The 18,983-nt window shown below is 51.2% G+C and overlaps 1 protein-coding gene across 1 annotated transcript in view; it reads left to right on the top strand.

Annotated features, from left to right (window-relative positions):
* The window catches only part of LOC144931403 (uncharacterized), a 73,823-nt gene that overhangs the window by 27,270 nt on the left and 27,570 nt on the right, over window positions 1–18,983 (top strand). Inside the window, exons 17-31 of the mRNA XM_078855209.1 lie at window positions 377–515; window positions 1,307–1,521; window positions 2,772–2,940; window positions 4,643–4,726; window positions 5,913–6,017; window positions 7,038–7,133; window positions 9,026–9,151; window positions 9,573–9,664; window positions 9,793–9,919; window positions 11,373–11,556; window positions 12,848–13,005; window positions 13,386–13,564; window positions 14,232–14,370; window positions 16,201–16,397; window positions 17,841–17,985. Coding sequence (XP_078711335.1) covers window positions 377–515; window positions 1,307–1,521; window positions 2,772–2,940; window positions 4,643–4,726; window positions 5,913–6,017; window positions 7,038–7,133; window positions 9,026–9,151; window positions 9,573–9,664; window positions 9,793–9,919; window positions 11,373–11,556; window positions 12,848–13,005; window positions 13,386–13,564; window positions 14,232–14,370; window positions 16,201–16,397; window positions 17,841–17,985 — 2,155 coding nt within the window. The remainder of the gene's footprint in view (window positions 1–376; window positions 516–1,306; window positions 1,522–2,771; window positions 2,941–4,642; window positions 4,727–5,912; window positions 6,018–7,037; window positions 7,134–9,025; window positions 9,152–9,572; window positions 9,665–9,792; window positions 9,920–11,372; window positions 11,557–12,847; window positions 13,006–13,385; window positions 13,565–14,231; window positions 14,371–16,200; window positions 16,398–17,840; window positions 17,986–18,983) is intronic.

The raw sequence follows: 18,983 nt of genomic DNA, 5'->3' as shown, positions 1-18,983 counted from the left end.
TTTAGTTTGCTGTCCTTTCCTCGCACCTCCGATTAGCACAGTTGGCTACGTACGGCGCAAAAGAAGTTTAACATTCATACAGATACATACCTACATATGGTCATCAGCATTTATATAATGCCATGGTGGCGAGGTGCCAACTACCTCTCCTGGTATACAGGAGATTGTGGGTTCGATCCCGATTCTGACACCTGTAATTTTGGAGTTTCCATGTTCTCCTCGTGATCGTGTGGATTTTGCACCCGGTCCTCCGCTTTTTCCCTGCACATTTAGAAACGTGTTTAGAATCATGCACATATGTCAAATAAGGAAGGTTCATATCAGCGTGTGTATCTGACACGTGAGCGCGTGATGCGGCACTGTGTTCTTACGCCAGACTCAAGGGACTGGAGGGGCTGGTTCGCTGCCTGGGGGAGGTGGAATCGCAGGTGGAACTGTTTGAAGGCCGCCTTGTGGAGAGCGTCTGTGTTCCCGTCAGCCACCCCGGCATCCAGTCGCACGTCACCCTGCTCAAGGTGCCCTGGCTTTCCCCTCCGATGCGTACTCACGGTGACAACAAAAATAACCCACCGCACGCGTCAGTAGAGCTGCCGTATGTCATGGAGATGTATAATTAGTCTTCTTGGTTCTTTCGGTAAAGTCACGTCGAAGGGAAATAATAAAATAATACAAATAAAACATAATACAATAAATCTCACGACGTTTCGGCCACAACGCAAGCAGCCGTTGTGGCCGAAACGTCGTGAGAATTGTATTTTATTATGTTTTATTTTTATTATTTTATTATTTCCCTTCTACGTGACTTTACCGAAAGAACCAAGAAGATGAATCCCTGCAGTCACGAAAGCTTTAAATCGAAATGTATAATTAGCCTGCCGCTTCTGGAAGTGGCCCTTCTTCAGAGCAAACGAGAGAAAGCAGAGAGATTCACTGGGAAATTCTACCCTCCCCCCGCGTGTATATTAAACAATCACTTGATGATTATTCCAGAAGCAGTTTTATGATATCTTCTTCTGCGGGTCGTTCCCGAATGGTGGTGGAAGCAACTGCTCTCATGATGTGATGCCAATAGCACAATCGAGCTAAATAGGTGGGGGGGGGGGGGAGAAATAAATACAAATAAATGCCAATGTTCCGTAATAAAAGCAGTGATGTATCCTCACGAAAAAAGAGACAGAGCAGCCTTTCGCCAATGCTATCACAACGACCAGAGCAATGCCGCGTTACAGTCGAGACGCACGAAACACACAGAGCGCTGCAGACTCACGCGTGACGACGGACCGACGGGCGTTTCTCCCGTGCGCAGCAATGGGTCTCCGAGGTGGAGCAGAAGGGCTGGTTGCTGCAGCGCTTGCAGGAGGAGCTGCAGAAGGCCGGGGACTTGCTGGGCGGCGGTGGCGGCTGTGGGCGGCCTTCTAAGCAGGGCTCGCACCGCAGCGGCCAGGAGCTGGGTCGACACGTGCGCAGGGCCGAAGAGCTGACCCAGCGTTGGCACATGCTCCACGAGCAGATGGGAGTCAGGTGAGGCCACGCCAAGCAACATTGGAGGTGGCTCGCGGCTGGCTGTCAGCGTAAGGCAGAGTTTGGTGGAGGGGGGGGGGGAATTTCCCCACCCACCTCCAACCCCCCCCCTCCCCCCAAACTGGACACCTTCATGAATTCATTTTCAGTAGTTTACAATTGAGATTAAAATTGCATCGATTGTATTCACCCGCGATTGCTAATGTGAGGCACACAGCAAACCCCCTGCCACCCCCCCTCCAAATATAAAAGTGAAACTCCACCTATGGCTATCGGGGGGAAACTCATTTGCTTATGCGTAACTAGTCGCTTTTGCTCTGGTTTGTATCTCCAAGTGTTCGGGAGCCCTTGCAACAATTGGATAGTTTTAAATGGGGAGTATCCAGGACCGGGTTAAGGCGTGGGGGGCTTTAGGGGCTGGAGCCCAGGGGCCTCCGCCAGCTGGATGACCACCAGAGATGAAGTGAAAAGTGATTTCGTTTGTGAATGGTGAATTTTATTTGTTGTTAGCCTTGTAAAAATAAATTTTACTTTTCTTTCATTTTGTTTTCCTTTTGAAAATATTACTGGGGGCCTCACAGTACCTGTAGCCCAGGGGCCTATACAATCTGAATCCGGCCCTGGGTGTATCCCATGGGGTGTGTCCTGCATGGCAACGCAGCTTTACACCGCAAATTTGGTTCACATTGGGTAATCTTTGCGAAATTCGTAGCGCCCCCTCGTTGCGGACAGATGGATTGATGGACAGGCAGAGCTATGGCATGGAAACTTTCAACCTTAGATGAAAAGCATTAAAAATGCACTGCTGATGAAAAGAACACCTCTTACCTGATAGCCGAATAGAAAAATGTCTTGAGTCATTAATTTTACGATCAGAAATTCATACGACTGTCATATTGTAAAACAAAACAATTAACAGCGACCATTCATTTGAAAGAAAACAACGCGTTCGCTCAAACACGGGGAAACTCTCCGCATGAGCGGTTCGTGATAAATGAATACAAACTCTTTGGTTCTTTCGGTAAAGTCACGTAGGTAGAAAAATATAATAAAACAAAAAATAATACATCACGACGTTTCGATCGCAACACAAGCGGTCGTCCTCAGGCGGAACAAAAAATAATCCAGCAGTCCCACTGCTGAACCAGCGCAAATCACAAAACATATTTTTCCGGACACCTAAAAACCCACTTGGCCGCACCACCCCATTCGGCAACCTTGTCGCGAAATCTCCCTCCACCCCTCCCCAGGCTGCGGGACATGGAGCGCCTGGGCGCGCGGCTCCTGCCCACCTTCCAGGACCGGCAGCGCTCGCTGAGCCGCTGGCTCGACGATGCGTCGGCCCGCAACGACCGCCTGCAGCTGCCGGCCGCTGCGAGCGACGCCGCCTCGCTGGACGAGCGCATCCGGCAGCAGACGGTAGGAGGGGTGGGAAGGGACCGACCCCACCCAGTTGACCCCACCACCCAGCAGAGGCCGCAAACGGGTTTTGATTCCTTACCCGTACACGTACCCGGCCGGGTATGGGTACCCGTACGCTACCCGTACCCTACCCGAAATGAGTGACAAACGGTTACTCACCAGTGACTCACGGCCTACCCGTACCCGTACCCGGCCGCACCAGGGTCGCAAATGGGTACCCGTACCCAGCCGGGTATGGGTACCCATACGCTACCCGTACCCTACCCGAAATGAGTGACAAACGGTTACTCACCGGTGACTCACGGCCTACCCGTACCCGTACCCGGCCGCACCAGGGTCGCAAATGGGTACCTGTACCCGGCCGGGTATGGGTACCCGTACGCTACCCGTACCCTACCCGAAATGAGTGACAAACGGTTACTCACCAGTGATTCACGGCCTACCCGTACCCGTACCTGGCTGGGTACGGGTAGCCGGGTATCGGGTAGGGTACGGGTATCGGGTACCCGGTTGCGACCTCTGCCACCCAGCCCCCCTACGTTGAGCGTCAGTGGCGGCGCTCGGCGTAAGTTAGGGCCCCAATTGGCTTAAGGGGTCCCGGATTAATGGCAGATGATAGGGGGGAGGGGGGCCCATGAAATATACGCTTTATGTTACAGTCCTTATAAACGTAGCAAGATAATTAGCTTAAACGAGCCCATTAATCTCTCTCATCTCTCACGTGTCCCCAGCTCTGTTCTCTCATGCCATGTCTCCATTGTGTCACAGATGATAGGGGGTGGTTGCATCAAATATACGCTTTATGTTACAGTACTTATACACGTAGCAAGATAATGAACTTAAACGAGCCCATTAATCTCTCTCATCTCTCACTCGTCCCCAGCTCTCTTCTCTCATGCCATGTCTCCATTGTGATCTACATTTTCACGCATCTCAAAACATCTACTTTCTCTCGCCTCTGTATATTTTTGTTTCTGTCTGTCGTCTTTCTGCGGTCTTTGTAAATTGAAAGGGGTTACGGCCTCCAAAATGCATCTTGCTTGAGGTCCTCACTGCGCCAGCACCACCGCTGTGTGCAGCGTGGAGTGTAACCTTCGTACCCAGTCAACATTCAGTCGCCGATGACCAAACCGCTCGGAATGCACCCCAATCTCATCGGCATGTCGGAAGCTGAACGGGATCGAGCTCGCTCGGTGCTCCCTCGATGGGTGACCACCGCGCTAAAGAGAGGTCATTGCAGGCCGCCGCGTGGCTACTTGGCGCGCAGCAGCAGCCAGGGCAACAAAATGCATTGTTGTACTGTACTCTCTATGCTCCCGCGTCTAAGCTTCCTCACTGCATTCAATCGGCACTGACCACGTGGAGGGGTGTGGTTAAATAATCCCCACGACCTGCACGGCGTAGGTAAATAGGCACTCATCCAGCAGTGGATTAACGAAAGGATTGTACGATTAGAATTCAACGTAAACTCACGGTTCTATTTACTGACGATTTGTCATAGTTACAGCACATGCGCTGAGTGAACAACCAATGGTGCTTTGAGAGGTGAGGGTTAACGCTGACACAATAGCGTGTAAGCGTTTGATTTAGAACTCTAGGTTTCGTGAATAAGTCACAGTCGTTGATTTTGTGTTGGGTATCTTTCTGCTGCGTTGACGCGTGGCGTGTAAACGTAACGACGCGAACGTTCCCCCGTCAGGCGCTGGTGAGTGATCTGGAACGCAACAAAGCCAAAGTGGATGAATTGCACACGTTCTCAGAAGACTGCATCAAGTCAATCAAGGTAATGCATCCCTTTTTGTGCTGCATTCGAATCGTTAAGAGCGCCGAACTCGCGGTCGATTGCATCGTTCAATTTGGCCGCTCTGCACGTAATCGTTATGTTTTACTTTGTCATAGTTGATAACATTTCAATAAATGTCCTACAACTATAGAAAAGTGTAATCACAACTATTGTTGTAGTTATTGTGGTGTTATCAGTAGTTATTCTTTAAAATCATTATGAATTTATGCAATGATGGCACACGAATCACAGCACGATGTTAAATTGCTGAGAGTTTTATACGGTGTGATGAATTTATTATTTTTACTGCTCGCCCTGAATGAGGGCTTTGTGCAGAACCGGCCCTAGACCTTTGGGGGCCCTAAGCAAAATTTGGTTGGAGGCCCCTTTGATGTATGATTTTTTTCACCCACTCGCTAGCAGTGACTCTAGGGGGCCCTCTGCTGGCCACGGGGCCCTTTGCAATTGCAAGGGTCGCTTAGTGGCTGGGCCGGCTCTGGCTTTGTGGCATGCTATTGCCTTAAAAATCTGGGTTTAGTTTAACGTAGCACAAGTTAATGCCGTGCCTGGACCATCCTCACGGCTGCTATCCACTGATTCGTCGCGGATTTTTTCACGACTCATAACAAGCCCCCAGGATGCACTGGGATTACTCGCACCGTCCTCCTATGGATGTAAGAAAGAAAACTGACGTATTTATTTGACCATTCAGTGACAGTCCGTTCTCCTATAATGTCACGTGTTTTCATAACGCGAATTGGATATAACTCGATGAATGTATGTGGGAACATTTTATAACACGGGTGCGAATTGAATATAACGCGATCGAGCAAACGTCACTGCATCACGCGAGTAGAAATAGGCGGTTGTGCGGCTGCCTCGGCATAGCATTGCACAAGGCGGGATGCTGCTGGATGCTTCTCGATGTTGCCCACGCGCCTCAGTCTCTGTTCAACCTGCATACGCATCTCACGCGCTATCGCGGACTGTGCTTTATCCTGTATTATACATTTTTCATTTATTACAACGCGATTTTTCCATTACGCGGTGTTCTTCAGGAACGCAACTACCGCGTTATAGGAGAACAGGCTGCGTTTTCTAAATGCACATCATGATTTAGCGAGCCTGGCACAATTTTCCGCGCGTCGCCCTGGCGTCTCGCTCCCCTGTGCCGCCCCGCGTGCAGGAGTACGAAGGCCACCTGGCCGCCTACCGTAACGTCGTGCAGAAGTTCCAGAACAAACACCTGGAGATGCAGCACGAGTGCATGGCCGACACCATCGAGAAGGAGGTGGGACACCGATCGCATCTGATTAATTGCCCCTTCCACCCCCCACCCCCAAATTCCATGGCTGTTGTGCAATTGGTAATGTGTTTTTTGGGACTCTTGTTGTTGTTTTGCTGCCTTGCCCAAGCTTGCATTAATTTTACTTGGGTCTTTCGGTAAAGTCGATAGTGGTGTTGCGATCGAAACGTCGTAGTATTGTATGCCCCCCTCCCTCGCCCCTTTCTAAACAGTATTGTGAACATGTCACATCAGTGACTTTTGATGAATCCGTTTTGTTTCAGTGGATTCAACATGTGTTTTCGTATCCTGTATGTATGCACGTTGAACTTCTTTCGCACCGTAAGTAGCCAACCGTGCTAATCGGAGATGCGGGGGAAGGACAACAAACTGAACACCAAAAGTAGTTCCAAATAAATTAGTTTTCAATCTTTATTTAAAAGTGCATAGCTCCAGTGGTGTCCTAATATCGGAAGGAAGAGCGTTCCAGACGACCGCAGAAGCGCATCTGATAGTTGGCCAAAAATAATATCCTATACTTGTGTATGGCAGCAATATATTCAGGAGCTAAATGCCAATGTCGAGGTCTGCTTGCCACAATGAGAGGGCTTCATGAAAGAGTTTGTGTCGTGTTGCTGTTCCTCCCCCTCCTCCTCCGTTGAAGGAGCGCAGACGATAGTGGTTTAATAAACGGTCGATAATTTGGGTTACGTGGCCACAATCGCACTACTGTGGCTTGTTGCTTTAATTTTCCATTTATGAAGGAGATGTGCACTCTGGATGTTCTGATGTAGCCGATGCTTCCGCCAGTGTCTTCGAGGACAAATGCCAAAGCCAGGAGGTGTGATGATATGGGTGACGCAGTTGCGTGTGGCAAAAACTTGAGAGAAGAAAAGCCCAACAAGCAGGCGAGCCTGGAAAGCCACACTTGGATTCCCTCTCCACCCTCTCTGCTCGTGCGATGAATATCCGGCGTGCCGTCTTGTTACCTCCCTGCCCCCTTATCCCATCTCTTCCCGACGGCAGTACAAGGACATATTCAATCGCTATAATGAGCTGCTCAACGCCAGTGCTCAGCAGCTGCTGGTCACTCGCCGGAAGATCAACGAGACCGACCAGGAGGTGAGTTGCAGCCGTCCATTGTTCACATTCCCTTTTAACCCTTTCCCGTTCCGAGACGTCTGCAAGTTGCAGGGTGTCTGTCCCGTTTACCGCTGAATCTCGGAACGCGTAATCGGTTCGCGTTAGTTGTATTTCGAGTGCCATGGCGCCGTTGTTTTTAAAGGCATCAAACTCACCGCGGAGAACTGTAGTGACACGACCGCGCTCTACGATAGCTGCTGCCAAACTGTAACACACGCCCTCCCGCATAGCCTTGTGGGAGCCTCGGTATGTCTTCCGACCTCAAGACGTACCGATAAAGTAATTGCGTACATAAACGTCATCGGAACGGAATTGGAAGAAAAACTGATGATGTACTCGTAGGTCATGAGAATGGGAAAGGGCACATCTCTTCGCTATCATTGTGTGAATGGATGTCCCTACACTTGCTAATATTCGTAGCTGGCCGTCGCGACACTGCTGTAGAGCTATGACAATAGCAGTTAATCTACTTTTCACTCTTAACAATGTCGTATTCTCATATTATGAAATCTGTTCGTTGAAACATCGCTCTTCTATGAAGACGTTTAATTAGAGACTGGATGTAGGCACGACTCCTTTGGGGGCACAGAAGTCGAGCGCTTGTGTCAGTAGTTCCCCATCACCTTCCCCTACCAGTTTCATGTAACAACACACTGCTTATACCAAAAGTGTGCGTGTGTAAGGTGTGCTCACATTCAGCTTCTACTGCATTTACATTCACTTTAAGCTTGACATTGTTTGCATGCTTTTGTGACCGTTCGTCAGCATGTGGTAATTGCATGTTTTTCAAAGGGGTCTTGTTCGATCACATTCACAGGGAAAAATACGGCCTGATGTTCGTTACTGCCTGTGTTCAGAATCAGCTTTGTTCAACCGTAGTTCGGTGGACTCGGTCGATAATGCCTCCTTTCTGGGCAGTGAGCCATCAGCCCATCACCCCGTGTGAGATGCGGTGTTAAAGCCTTGGGGCAGAGAGCTGAAAAATGAAGGTTCTTCCCTGGTCTAGAGGGGGCTTCGCATTCAGAATATTGATGATCTCAACCTGGTCAGTGATGACTGCACAATAAACGTGTGCCTGGGGTAGACTGCATTGATCTGGAATGGGGCTTTGTGCCCCTCCTCTGCCGTTAGGCTTACTGTACACCGATCATGAATTGCCCTTGGAACTAGAACTGCAAACTCCACATTCTCTACGCATGGATAAACATTTTTGGAAGAAAAAATACCATAAAAAGAAAGCGCGTGCGTTCAATTCAACCACAACCACAAACAAATAAAATGTGATTCATAACGTGAATATATATATGGGAGAGGGGAAAACAAACACATTTAAATTCGAATTAATTGTGTCGAAATTGAACGAACCGTTATCAACAACGCAATGGTTTTCAACCTTCACGTGGATCAGAAACGATTACGGAATTTGGAATAAAAGTTTAAAAGTCTGCAGAGAAGAATGGGGGAAATCCACACTTGAAATTACACTGAGAGACAGAAAGTGGAACGCATGGATTAGAGAACATGCACAGTTTAAAGTCATAATGCAAGCTGTTGAGAAAAGTAAGTGGCCCTGGGCAGGACATGTCGCTGGACGGAATGATAATCGATGGACGTGATTGATTGCAGAGTAGCAGTCAGTGCAGGGAATGCACCAGGGACGATAGTCGCCGTGGAGATGGAGGGATGAGAACAGCTCACGTGCAGGAGTGAGACGGGTCACAGGGTAGCCAGAGCATGGGGAGGCCTTCACCCAGCAGTGGAACGATCATGGCTAATGACGACGACGACGATGATGATGAACAACTTACAAAAGCAGCTCGTTATGGTCTTTGGAAGCCATCGCCTATCGCCCTGTCCGTTCTTCCCTACAGTTCTTCCTCAAGGCCAAAGAGGCTGAGATCTTCCTCAAAGAGATGCTCGACTCCCTGCGCAGGAAGTACGGCTGCGACAAGTGCATGAGCTTCTCTCGCCTGGAGGTGCTGGTGCGCGAGGCAGAGGTGAGGTCACACGCAGAGCCATGTGGGACCACATGTCACAGCGAGGGTTTCATTCCTCACTGAAACATCGCTGGGTCGCCGGTGAGAATGGGAGCGGGCGTGTGACGAGTAGCCACAGCCATAGCGATATAGGTATACTTGACGTGGTGTACCGGGTGAGAAATATATTTTTCGGGGTCGGTGACCCATGTAGAAATTATGCCTTGATAAGACCCTTTATTTCGACGAGGTGAGAGCTCATTAAGACTATAGGTATCTTTTTAAATGGGAACGTGCGTTAGTAGATGAATAAAGCCATTGCGTAAAAGAGATCAGTGGAAGGCAAAATGCAAAAGCGAACTCTCAGCTTATAAGCAACAAAAAGATTAAAACAGTTAATAGCATGACCACACACACACACACGCGCACGCTGTGACGCCAGGGCGAGGCGGAGAAGATAGCGAGGGAGCGCCACTCCGTGGACTCGCTGCAGAAGCAGAGCAAGACCCCCAAGCACCAGGACGCCGTGGACAGGTAGAGGTCACGCACGCACGGCAGGGCAGGCGAATGGGCGCGAGCACCACCGCCCACCCGCCGGCTGTCCCCCCCCAACCCCCCAATCGTTGCGCCGAAGCCGATGCTGACACCGCTGTGTGCCGCAGGATCGAGCGGCTGTACCAGCAGATCCAGGAGGCGTGGAGGCAGGTGGAGCTGAATCTGCAGAGCTTGCTGGCCTGGCACCAGCTGCAGAAGGCGGTGGCCACCATCTCCGGGTGGACCCTGCCCACGGTACATTGCGTGGCAGCGTTTGTCGCACACAGGATAAGGTGTATACAGTTACAGGCAATTACCTCGGTTTTGTTTTCGGGTTGTACCGCACGTTATTCGTCTTTATGTCCGACGTTTCGTTCCGCATGCTGGGAGCTTCTTCAGAAACTATAATCGATCCACTCACTTTTTATCCCGATGATAATAATTGCAAACATCGCAACGTGCCGCGCAGCACTCGCTCGCTCTCAAAGAGAGAGAGAGTGCAGCTCCGAGGTACGAGTAAGCACAGCCAATTGGGAACGGCAGCCCCACGCGGTGAGCCGGTACCAAACGCCACCCAAGCTCTGCCGTCCCCCACATATAAAGGTGTCATCAGACAATTCATGAGTTTGAGAGGTGCAAAGAGCCAAGTGTATATGACAGCGCAGCACGGGAGACGTTTGTTATTTTTTTCTACTGCGATAGTCGCGTTCTACGTTAGACCCCTTCGATGGAGCCGCTACGTGGCGCATTGAAGAGCCGCATGCGGCTCGGGTGACGCCGGGCTGGCCACCGCTGACCTGGATGATCAATTCAACCCGACTTGTGATGGACGGCCGCCCCCATTGCCGAGGACTGCAGCTCTCGGCGGAACGGAAATGTGTTTATTGAACTCGGTGGCGTGGCACTCGAGTAACCGAGCCATTTTTAATATTATTGACCTGAGATTGCAAACACAAGACGAGTGAAAACACAACGGGGTCACCAGTGCCAGACGAAGCTAGTGCGGGGCCTGTAGCATATGTTATAAAGGGGCCCTAAATCAATAAAACACATAAATATTAAAACACACAATTTTACATAGTAAAGTAATTGTATTTTTAATTTGCTATACAGCCAGATAAGATGACAAATCGCTAACCTTGAACACACAGTCGTTCATGAAAGTTGAAGGCAGTATAGTACTATAGTAATAGAGCTACTTTTGCTACTACGATAATCCGGCACTGAGGGTCCCAGTAGTAAATTATAAAATATTCTACTCGAGCAGTGCTGCACTGCCGAGGTGGTGTTGGTGGTTGTGCCGTAGAGCTCAGTGGAGTGGTGGCCCAACGCGGTTCACGCACAGCGCTACACTAACCGAGTTAGACTCCCGCTCACAGTCAACATCAGCGACGATTATCTGAACCGGTGCTGGTTCTCCACCTGGTGCGCTGTGTAAACATCGCCACTCGGGAGAACACAGGTGGCCGCGTGTGGTGCTGCCACCCGCCCACTCGTGTGCCGTGCCAACCTTCATAGGTGCTCGCAAACAGCACTTGCCCTCCCAACCGCCTGTTAAGGCTGCACGGGGGATCTTTGCTGTACAGCTCTCTGATGGAGCCGCTCGATTGAGTTTCTCAAAAATCCCACAGCACGGGGAAAGAAACGTGGGACATCACGCCGAGCAACACGCGGTACAAAACATGTGTGCGCGTGCGTGTGCGCTTAGATCCAGACGTTGCGCAAGGAGGAGCTTGACGGGGCCATACAGAACCTCGACTCCCAGTACAACACGTTCGTGAGCAAGAGCCACGGGTCAGAGATCATTCTTCCGGACGACTGCGCGCAGTCGGAGGGCGATGTCAGGGGCTGCAAGCAGCACTACCACATGCTTCTCACCCGCCTCACGCAAGGTGAGCTCGCAGTGTCTCGCACAAGAAGAATCCGTGGAATTTTGCTGCTCAGATTGCTGTGCAGTGGTGGCCTCCGCTCAGCTCGACTTGACTGAACCGTCCTGTCAGTGAGTTTGCGAAGCTTTTAAGTGTTCCTCGTGCAGCGAGTGGTACTCATTTTTATTGATCCTGGAGGGTTTATTGGCTATGTCAACTCTGGCCAGGATTGCTGTACGTACTGGATGGCCCAAAAGACAGGAACTGGAGGTCATTTGAATTGTTTTAACAAATCATATCGGGTTGTTTAATTTATTTTTACAAATGCTGAAACTGACTTCAATTAATATTAAGGCGTGCATGCATTATATTGTGATATGAATTTAGAACTCTTTGAACAGTCATCAATTATGTTTTGCCTCGATTCAGTACATTTTCCTTACATTTTGAAACGTTACCGTGAAAAGGAAAAATAAAAGGTGATATTCATAATTATGACAGACAAAATATGAACTAAAACGAATGAACAAGTAAAATGTTTTAATGCCAGTTTTAAAATAAATATAAGCCTATGTGTCCTGACTTTATGGCAATCGCGTGCATTGCGCCCCATCAGGTTGAGCCTGACAGCTGCTAGGATAGGTGACCACAGTGTGCCAACGGAATGCTACCGAGAGCTGCAGGGCCATGTAGTGGGCAGTAAGAAGCTAGTGCAGACAAACCCATTGTTGTACTGTGCGTCTATGCTGCCCGCCTTTGCCAAGCCTCACTGTCGAAGGTGGTGAAGTATTGTCAAATAATCCACCAGATTGTGGGGAGGCCCTCATCTAGAAGTGGATTGACAAAAGGGCTGTACATGTGCAGATACTGGTGGCGTAGGTACCAATGCTGATGACGATGCTGGCGACGTTAGTGGTGGTGCCCATGGCAACGCCGACGGCAACGCTGGCGCTAATTGCCGGTGATGCAATTAGCAACCAGGCTTTTGACACCTCGACGCCCATGGGAAGGGAGTTTTGCAACATTTGTGCAATCCGCCAACCCTCACCTCCACAGTGCTGAATTAGAGGCGTGCGCCACCGCCGTCTGGCTATGTACGTGTGTACGCTGAACTTCGTTCGCACCGTACGTGGCCAACCGCGGCAAGCGGATGAAGAAGTTTGTCCGAGGAGGAGCCGGTAGGTCGCCGTGCAGGAGCTAGCCTCCCGGTACGGCACCTTCGTGAGCAAGAGCCACGGGCCGGACTTCTGGGGGAGAGTATGACGAGTACGGAGGGGGGTGGGGTGACCTTTGCTTTTTGGGCTTTGGCGAGCAGTGTGCCGCGAGGAGGAGCTGTGCCACGACAGCCTCTCTCGCCTGCGGGAGTTCATGCGCCTGGCAGACGGATTCCGTGAGCAGATCCTGCAGCGCGTGCGCGCCCCGTTGGAGCACAACGCGGCCCAGGACATCTCCACGCGCATCTTCGAGCAGGAGGTGACCTCGCCGACTCGTGCCACTGGGAGCTATGCACTCTTTTTTGAAATGTAGATCGAAAACTCGCTCCTTTAGCGTTCGGTCGGCTCGTCGTGCTCACGGCGCATCTCGCTAAACCGCCGCCCCACCGCTCCATTCTCGACGGCGACAAGTCCTGTCGCGATCCGCGCAAAGCGAGCCGCTCTCGGCTGAGCGAGCGGACGCGCTGTGTCTTCGCACACCTCCGATCGTCACGGTCGGCTACGTACGGCGCGAAAGAAGTTCAACGTTCATACCTACACACGTGTCGGCGAGCGGCGCACGTGACCCCCTGTCTGTGACCCTCCGCTCCTGCGCGACCCCCCCCCCCCCCCCCCCAACCTGCGTTGCCACGTGCCCAGAGGCTCGACTGCGAAGTTCGCAGCCTGCGGGACACGGCGCTGCGCGTGGGGGCAGCCTGCGTGGAGGAGCACGCGCAGCCCTCGTCCTGCCCCCTCCTGCCCGGCCTGGAGGCCGACCTGGTCGAGGCCTCGCGCCACCTCGACCTCATCGTCAGCCTCTCCTCCGACTGCCGCGACGAGTGGGTTCCCCCTCCTCGTCACGGTCGGCAGTTGCAGCGCGTCCGATTGCTGGCACCTGGTGGAACGGTTGCACGCCGGCTCCATCTTTCCGCTGCAGCGGTTTGAAACACCGGTTCATTAATAATAATAATTTACATTTATAAGGCGCAATTCATACACGGATCTCAGTGCACCATGCACGGAGTTAGGAAATATAAATACTACATTAGACTCCATGTTCACCAAGCGGTGTATGTACGTACGTATGTTGAACTTCTTTCGCACCGTACGTAGCCAACCGTGCTAATCGGAGGCACGGGAGAAGGGATCGGTGCGGGGGAAGGAATTTCCTTCCTCATGCCCCCAGAGTGTGAACGGGTACAACAACAGTCATTCGTTTGGCGGGTTACGTGCAATGGGGTTGAGTGTAAGTGTTCTCACCGATTACAAGGCAGCTTGGGAGAGTAAGGCGAACACCCTCTCGAAGGCCTCTATGGAGCTCTAACCAGCGCAGGCGCTTCCGCCAGGCAGTGGTGTGAGCGAGCAATTGCAGAGCTGTGCCTTAGCCTGCTCGGTAACTTTCGAGGCTGAAATGCAAATCCACGCCTCTGTCTTTTGCGTTGCGTGTTCTCATTGCGCGTCCTGCGTCCACGCGCCTTCACGTGCATGGGTTTGCATGCGTTCCAGCCTCAAGTGCCTCGAGGTGTTGGTGAAGGGCTGCCAGGAGGCGGAGGAGGTGGTGGGGACACTGGAGAGCGAGCTGCTCAAGTCTGACGTGGTGCCGGCCGACCGCGATGAGGCCGACCGCATGCGCTCCTGCCTGCAGGTCGCCTGGCTATGCCTCTTCTTCAACTTGTATTCCCCACGCTCACTGACGTGTGCGCCCGTCGTCACGCGAACTCCGCTCATCCTCGCAGCGGCTTTTGGCCGGCCATTGAACAAAGAGGGTTACCGCGTCGCTCGCTTTCAGACGCGCTTCTGCGGCCGTCTGGAATGCTCTTCCTTCCGATATTAGGAAGCCACTTTTAAATCTAGGATGAAAACTAATTTGTTTAGAACATATTTTTGTGTTTAGTTTGTTGTCCTTCTCCACACCTCCGATTAGCATGGTTACGTACGGTGTGAAAGAAGTTCAATATACGTACATATATCACCATCACCAGCAGCAGCAGCCATGCTCAATCCACCGCTGGATGAAGGCCTTCTCAAGCTGCCACAACCTCTCACGAGCCTGAAATGCAACATTCAGAACCTGTCCATGAACTGATTTCACTGCCGCATCTTCTCGGGTTGGAGTCCTGTTGAATGAGTGCCATTCCTTAGCTGCCACTCCATTATTGTTCTTGAACATCAGCCCGAATCCCAGTTTAGAATATTGCCATGAGCCTGCGCATGTTAGCTAATCCACGTGCTTCAACTATTTGTCTCTCAATGTGTTGCATGGATTGTGTTCATGTGTCCATCTATTACGTGTGTGCACTTCTAGAAACTGATAGCATCACACTCCAAGGGAGGCAAATTAATTGGTTCACTCCTGATTCCAGATTTTATGCATTTTAAACGTTTAGCATAAGACTTTGTTTATATATATGATTTAGAACTTTAGGCATTGCCATAAGAATGAAATCAATTAACCTCCAGTCAATATTTTAAATTGTTGGTTTTATACTTTTGTAGAGGAGTAAAATGGGGACGTGACGTCAGGTGTGCCGTTCAGTGCGATGACGTCACATCTCCTAGGGTACTTAAGGGAGACCCCGTGACGCAAGCGGGGTCACTGTGGGAACGGGTAGAGTGAGAAGGGTGAAGAGGGAACCAGGGGTAGAGAGAGGGATCGAATAGGGAGTCTGGGGAGAAGCCGGTGGTAGCCGTAAAGGTGCTTCTCTCTCCGGTCGGTGGAGTCGGCAGAGTCCACGATCCGACACGAGAGAGAGAGACCGGAGCTAGCCAATAATTGCGCCCTATTTGAGATTTCTAATTCTTCCAGAGCAGGATTCAAATGTCCATCAGCTGTTCAGTCATGGGGATGGTGGCGCAGCAGTTAGCACTCTGATCTAGCACCCCAGCGACCTAAATGTAATTCCCGGCGATGGCTAACATCAGTGGGCAAGTCATATCTGATCCGGTCTTCAACCCCCCCGCCCCCCTCACCCACCTGAATTGGCTAGCATGGCGAAGTGAAGTATAAATAACCCCCGTGACCAAAAAAGCGGAATATTTATACTGGAGGATTCCGATGCGCTATAAAACTCTCCTTTAACAGATGCGCGGTAGGGGTGGGTCAGAACGTGTCAAAAACAAACACGATAATAGTTGCAATCTGTACAAAAGGTAAGCAAATACAAAAATAAACTATTTTTATTTTACCAGCTAAAGCCCACTGAGCTATTAGCTCCTATTCTTAGGTTTTTTCGGTAAAGTCAAGTAGGTAAAAACATTAAAATTAATAAAAGTAAAATAAAATAAAAATAAAAATAAAACACACATGAGAGCTCAACTAAGTGGCTTATCACGTGGAAATTTACAGCAGCCAAATAATCAAAATCTCGCTGAATGCGGAGGGAAGGTCTCCATCGAGCAGCGCATTGACGAAGGGGGCCCGCGCGCCAGCCGTCAGCTTCGTAACCCCCCTGCCCCCTCCTCCCGCCACTCGCAGCAGAGGCAGAGTGAGGTGGCGACGGCGAAGGAGTCGGCGTTCGCGCGTCTGGAGCGCGAGCTGCAGGCCGCCAGGGAGGTGAACGAGCGCCTGGCGCGCCACCACGGGGAGCGCGACGCCAATGTGGAGCGCTGCCGCGAGCACGTGGAGCAGCTGCTGGAGCGCTGGAGGAGCGTGCGACACCACCTGGACGGACGGTGAGCGAGCGGCCCCCTTCGCCCCCCTTTGCTGTTGACGTTGTCGCTTGTGGAGAGGCTCGGGATGGCGCGTTGCGGTGCGCTGTCCGTCGTGCAACGCGAGCTGCTGATGCCGAGTTTGGCGGTTTGCGCACGAGTACAGTACAACAAATAACTAAAATAAAACTCAATAAATCACGCCACCCTCAAGAGGAGAACTTATAAATGTCCCTTCTTCGTGGCAGAGAGATCTCGAAGAGGTGGCATTTCCGACAATGGCCCTTCTTCGTAGCAGAGAAGTCTCTAAGAAAAAACAAAGATCTCTCTCCTATGAAACCCATTACCCTTCTTCAAAGTAAAATTTCCGAATGGGGCATCTTGTTGTTGTTGTTGCTGCTATCAGCCGGTAACTTTCACTGTGGGCTAAAGCCCTCGCCTCCCAAACCCCCCCCCCCCCCAGTTGTATTCTGTGACTTCCTCTCCGTCGTCGTTTCTGCTGTCTCTTTCCCCTGTCCACCTCTGCGTCTTCATACCTTCTCTCGGAACCTCTCGGCACCCGACACTCTGGCAAGTGTTTTGTGCGTGTGTACGTTGAACTTCTTTCGCACCGCACGTAGTCAACCGTGCTAATCGGAGGTGCTGGGGGAAGGACAACAAACTGAACATAAAAAGCAGTTCTAAAGAAATTAGCTTTCTATCTAGATGGTTTAAAAGTGCATAGCTCCAGCGGCTTCCTAATTTCAGAAGCAAGAGCGTTCCAGACGGACGCAGAAGCGCATCTGAAAGAGCGCGATGCCGGTTGACCGTCTTCTAAAGAACTCCCCAGCGGTTCTCAACAACTCCCCCACAGGCTGGAGAGCTGCCCCCGTCATTACGATCGCGTGCGGTTTTCTACCCATTTGCCCGCCGTGTGGGTAGGCCTCGGCAAGGTAAGGTAAAAGGTAAAAAACAACGAGCCTACCTTTAGCCTACCTTTTACCTTACCACAAAACAATCACTCTACCCTACCTTTTACCTTTAGCAAGGTAAGGTAAAAGGTAAAAACAACGAGCCTACCTTTACCCTACCTTTTACCCTTACCCCATATAAATTACCCGATTACAGGGTAATTACTGGGGTACTACACATGAAAAAGGTTTGTAACAGGTAAATGCTAGGTAGAGCGCTTTATTCATATAGGATACTATATGAATAAAGAATTTTAAATGGAGGCCACGGACTGCACCACGGAGCTTTTAGCGAGCGGTAAACAGGGTAATTACCGGCTAATACTTCGCGCTACCTTTACCCTACCCCTTAGCATGTCGACACCTTTACCCTTTTACCCAGTAAAAAGGGGTAAATTACCTTACCCTGCCGAGGCCTACGTGTGGGGTAGCGCACGGCGTCCTATTCCCTGCATGCCGAGCGGGCAGGCAGGCAGGCAGGGGGGGTGAGTGACCGATTGCTTTGTGCTGCCCGCAGCGTGGGGCAGCTGGCAGAGCTGGGGCAGCTGCTGCACAGCTACGCACAGAGCTCGGGGAGCCTGACGCGCTGGCTGGACGACGCGTCGCGTCGCCACGAAGCCCTGCAGGGAGCCCTGCATGGCGACGATGGCCATGATCTCAAGGTGATTACGCCCATCGTTCGATCATTTAGTCATTCGTTCAAGTCGTTCAATCGGTCATAACGTTCTTTGCAGGATGTTGCGTGGTGTAATGGTAATAGTTTGCACAGAAGACAGAAGAATCCCCGTGTAGCCTTGACAGACTGTTGGAGCCAGTGCTGTGAGCGAGCACCTATGAAGGCCGACACGACGAGACGATGGGGTGGGTGGCCAGCACTACGCCTGGCCGCCTTTGTCTCCCCAGTGGCGATGTTTACACACCACACCAGGTACTCATTTGAGGCTGAGTCGACCTAGGGGAGGCCCAGGACCGGTTCAGATAATCATCACTGATGTTGGCCGTGAGCGGGAATCGAACTCGGGTCGCTGAGTTTGTAGTGCAGCGCGCTAAACGTTGTACTACCGCTCCGCACACACAAACGCACGCAGCAGCAGCAGCAGCATGCGCATCGTGAACGCAGCACCAACGTGCGTGCAATTGTTGGCGTGCCGTTCAATACGTTTGCTCGAGAGAATGCAATAGCATGTAGCCTTCAAAGGCAGGTCATGACTTGTTAAGCCATTTTTTTTAAATACGGGGAGGACAACAGCACGGTGGTGAGCGCGCTTCAGGCGGTGCTGCCTCTTCCGTTGGATCCGCTAGCGGGAGTTGAAACGACGATTTCTTAAATCTCCCCCCCTTGCCTCTGTCCACCCAGCAGTGTTCATGGGTTGGCACAGTAGGGGGCACAGGTGGTGCATCGGCTAGTCATCTCAGTCAGTCAACACGTGGCATCTGGGTCAGCCACGCGACCTCCTTCCAGCGGGCGTTCGACACTTCACGTGGCCTTAACGTGCACATAACCTGGCACAAGCGCCGTGGTGACGTCACCGCCACTTAGCGGCGAATGGCGGTTGTTGTTTGCTTTTTGTTTTTGTTCATGAGTATAACCGTAGTCAGTGATTGGTAGGTCGGGGGTGGCAGGGTAAAGTGCCCGGCACTCCTACTTCTTCCAAGACAT

The sequence above is a fragment of the Lampetra fluviatilis genome, chromosome 4 (assembly GCF_964198595.1).
Source record: "Lampetra fluviatilis chromosome 4, kcLamFluv1.1, whole genome shotgun sequence".
In the NCBI taxonomy this organism is placed as follows: domain Eukaryota; kingdom Metazoa; phylum Chordata; class Hyperoartia; order Petromyzontiformes; family Petromyzontidae; genus Lampetra; species Lampetra fluviatilis.
Note: the sequence above shows the minus strand (reverse complement) of the source record. Positions and strands in the feature narration are given on the sequence as shown.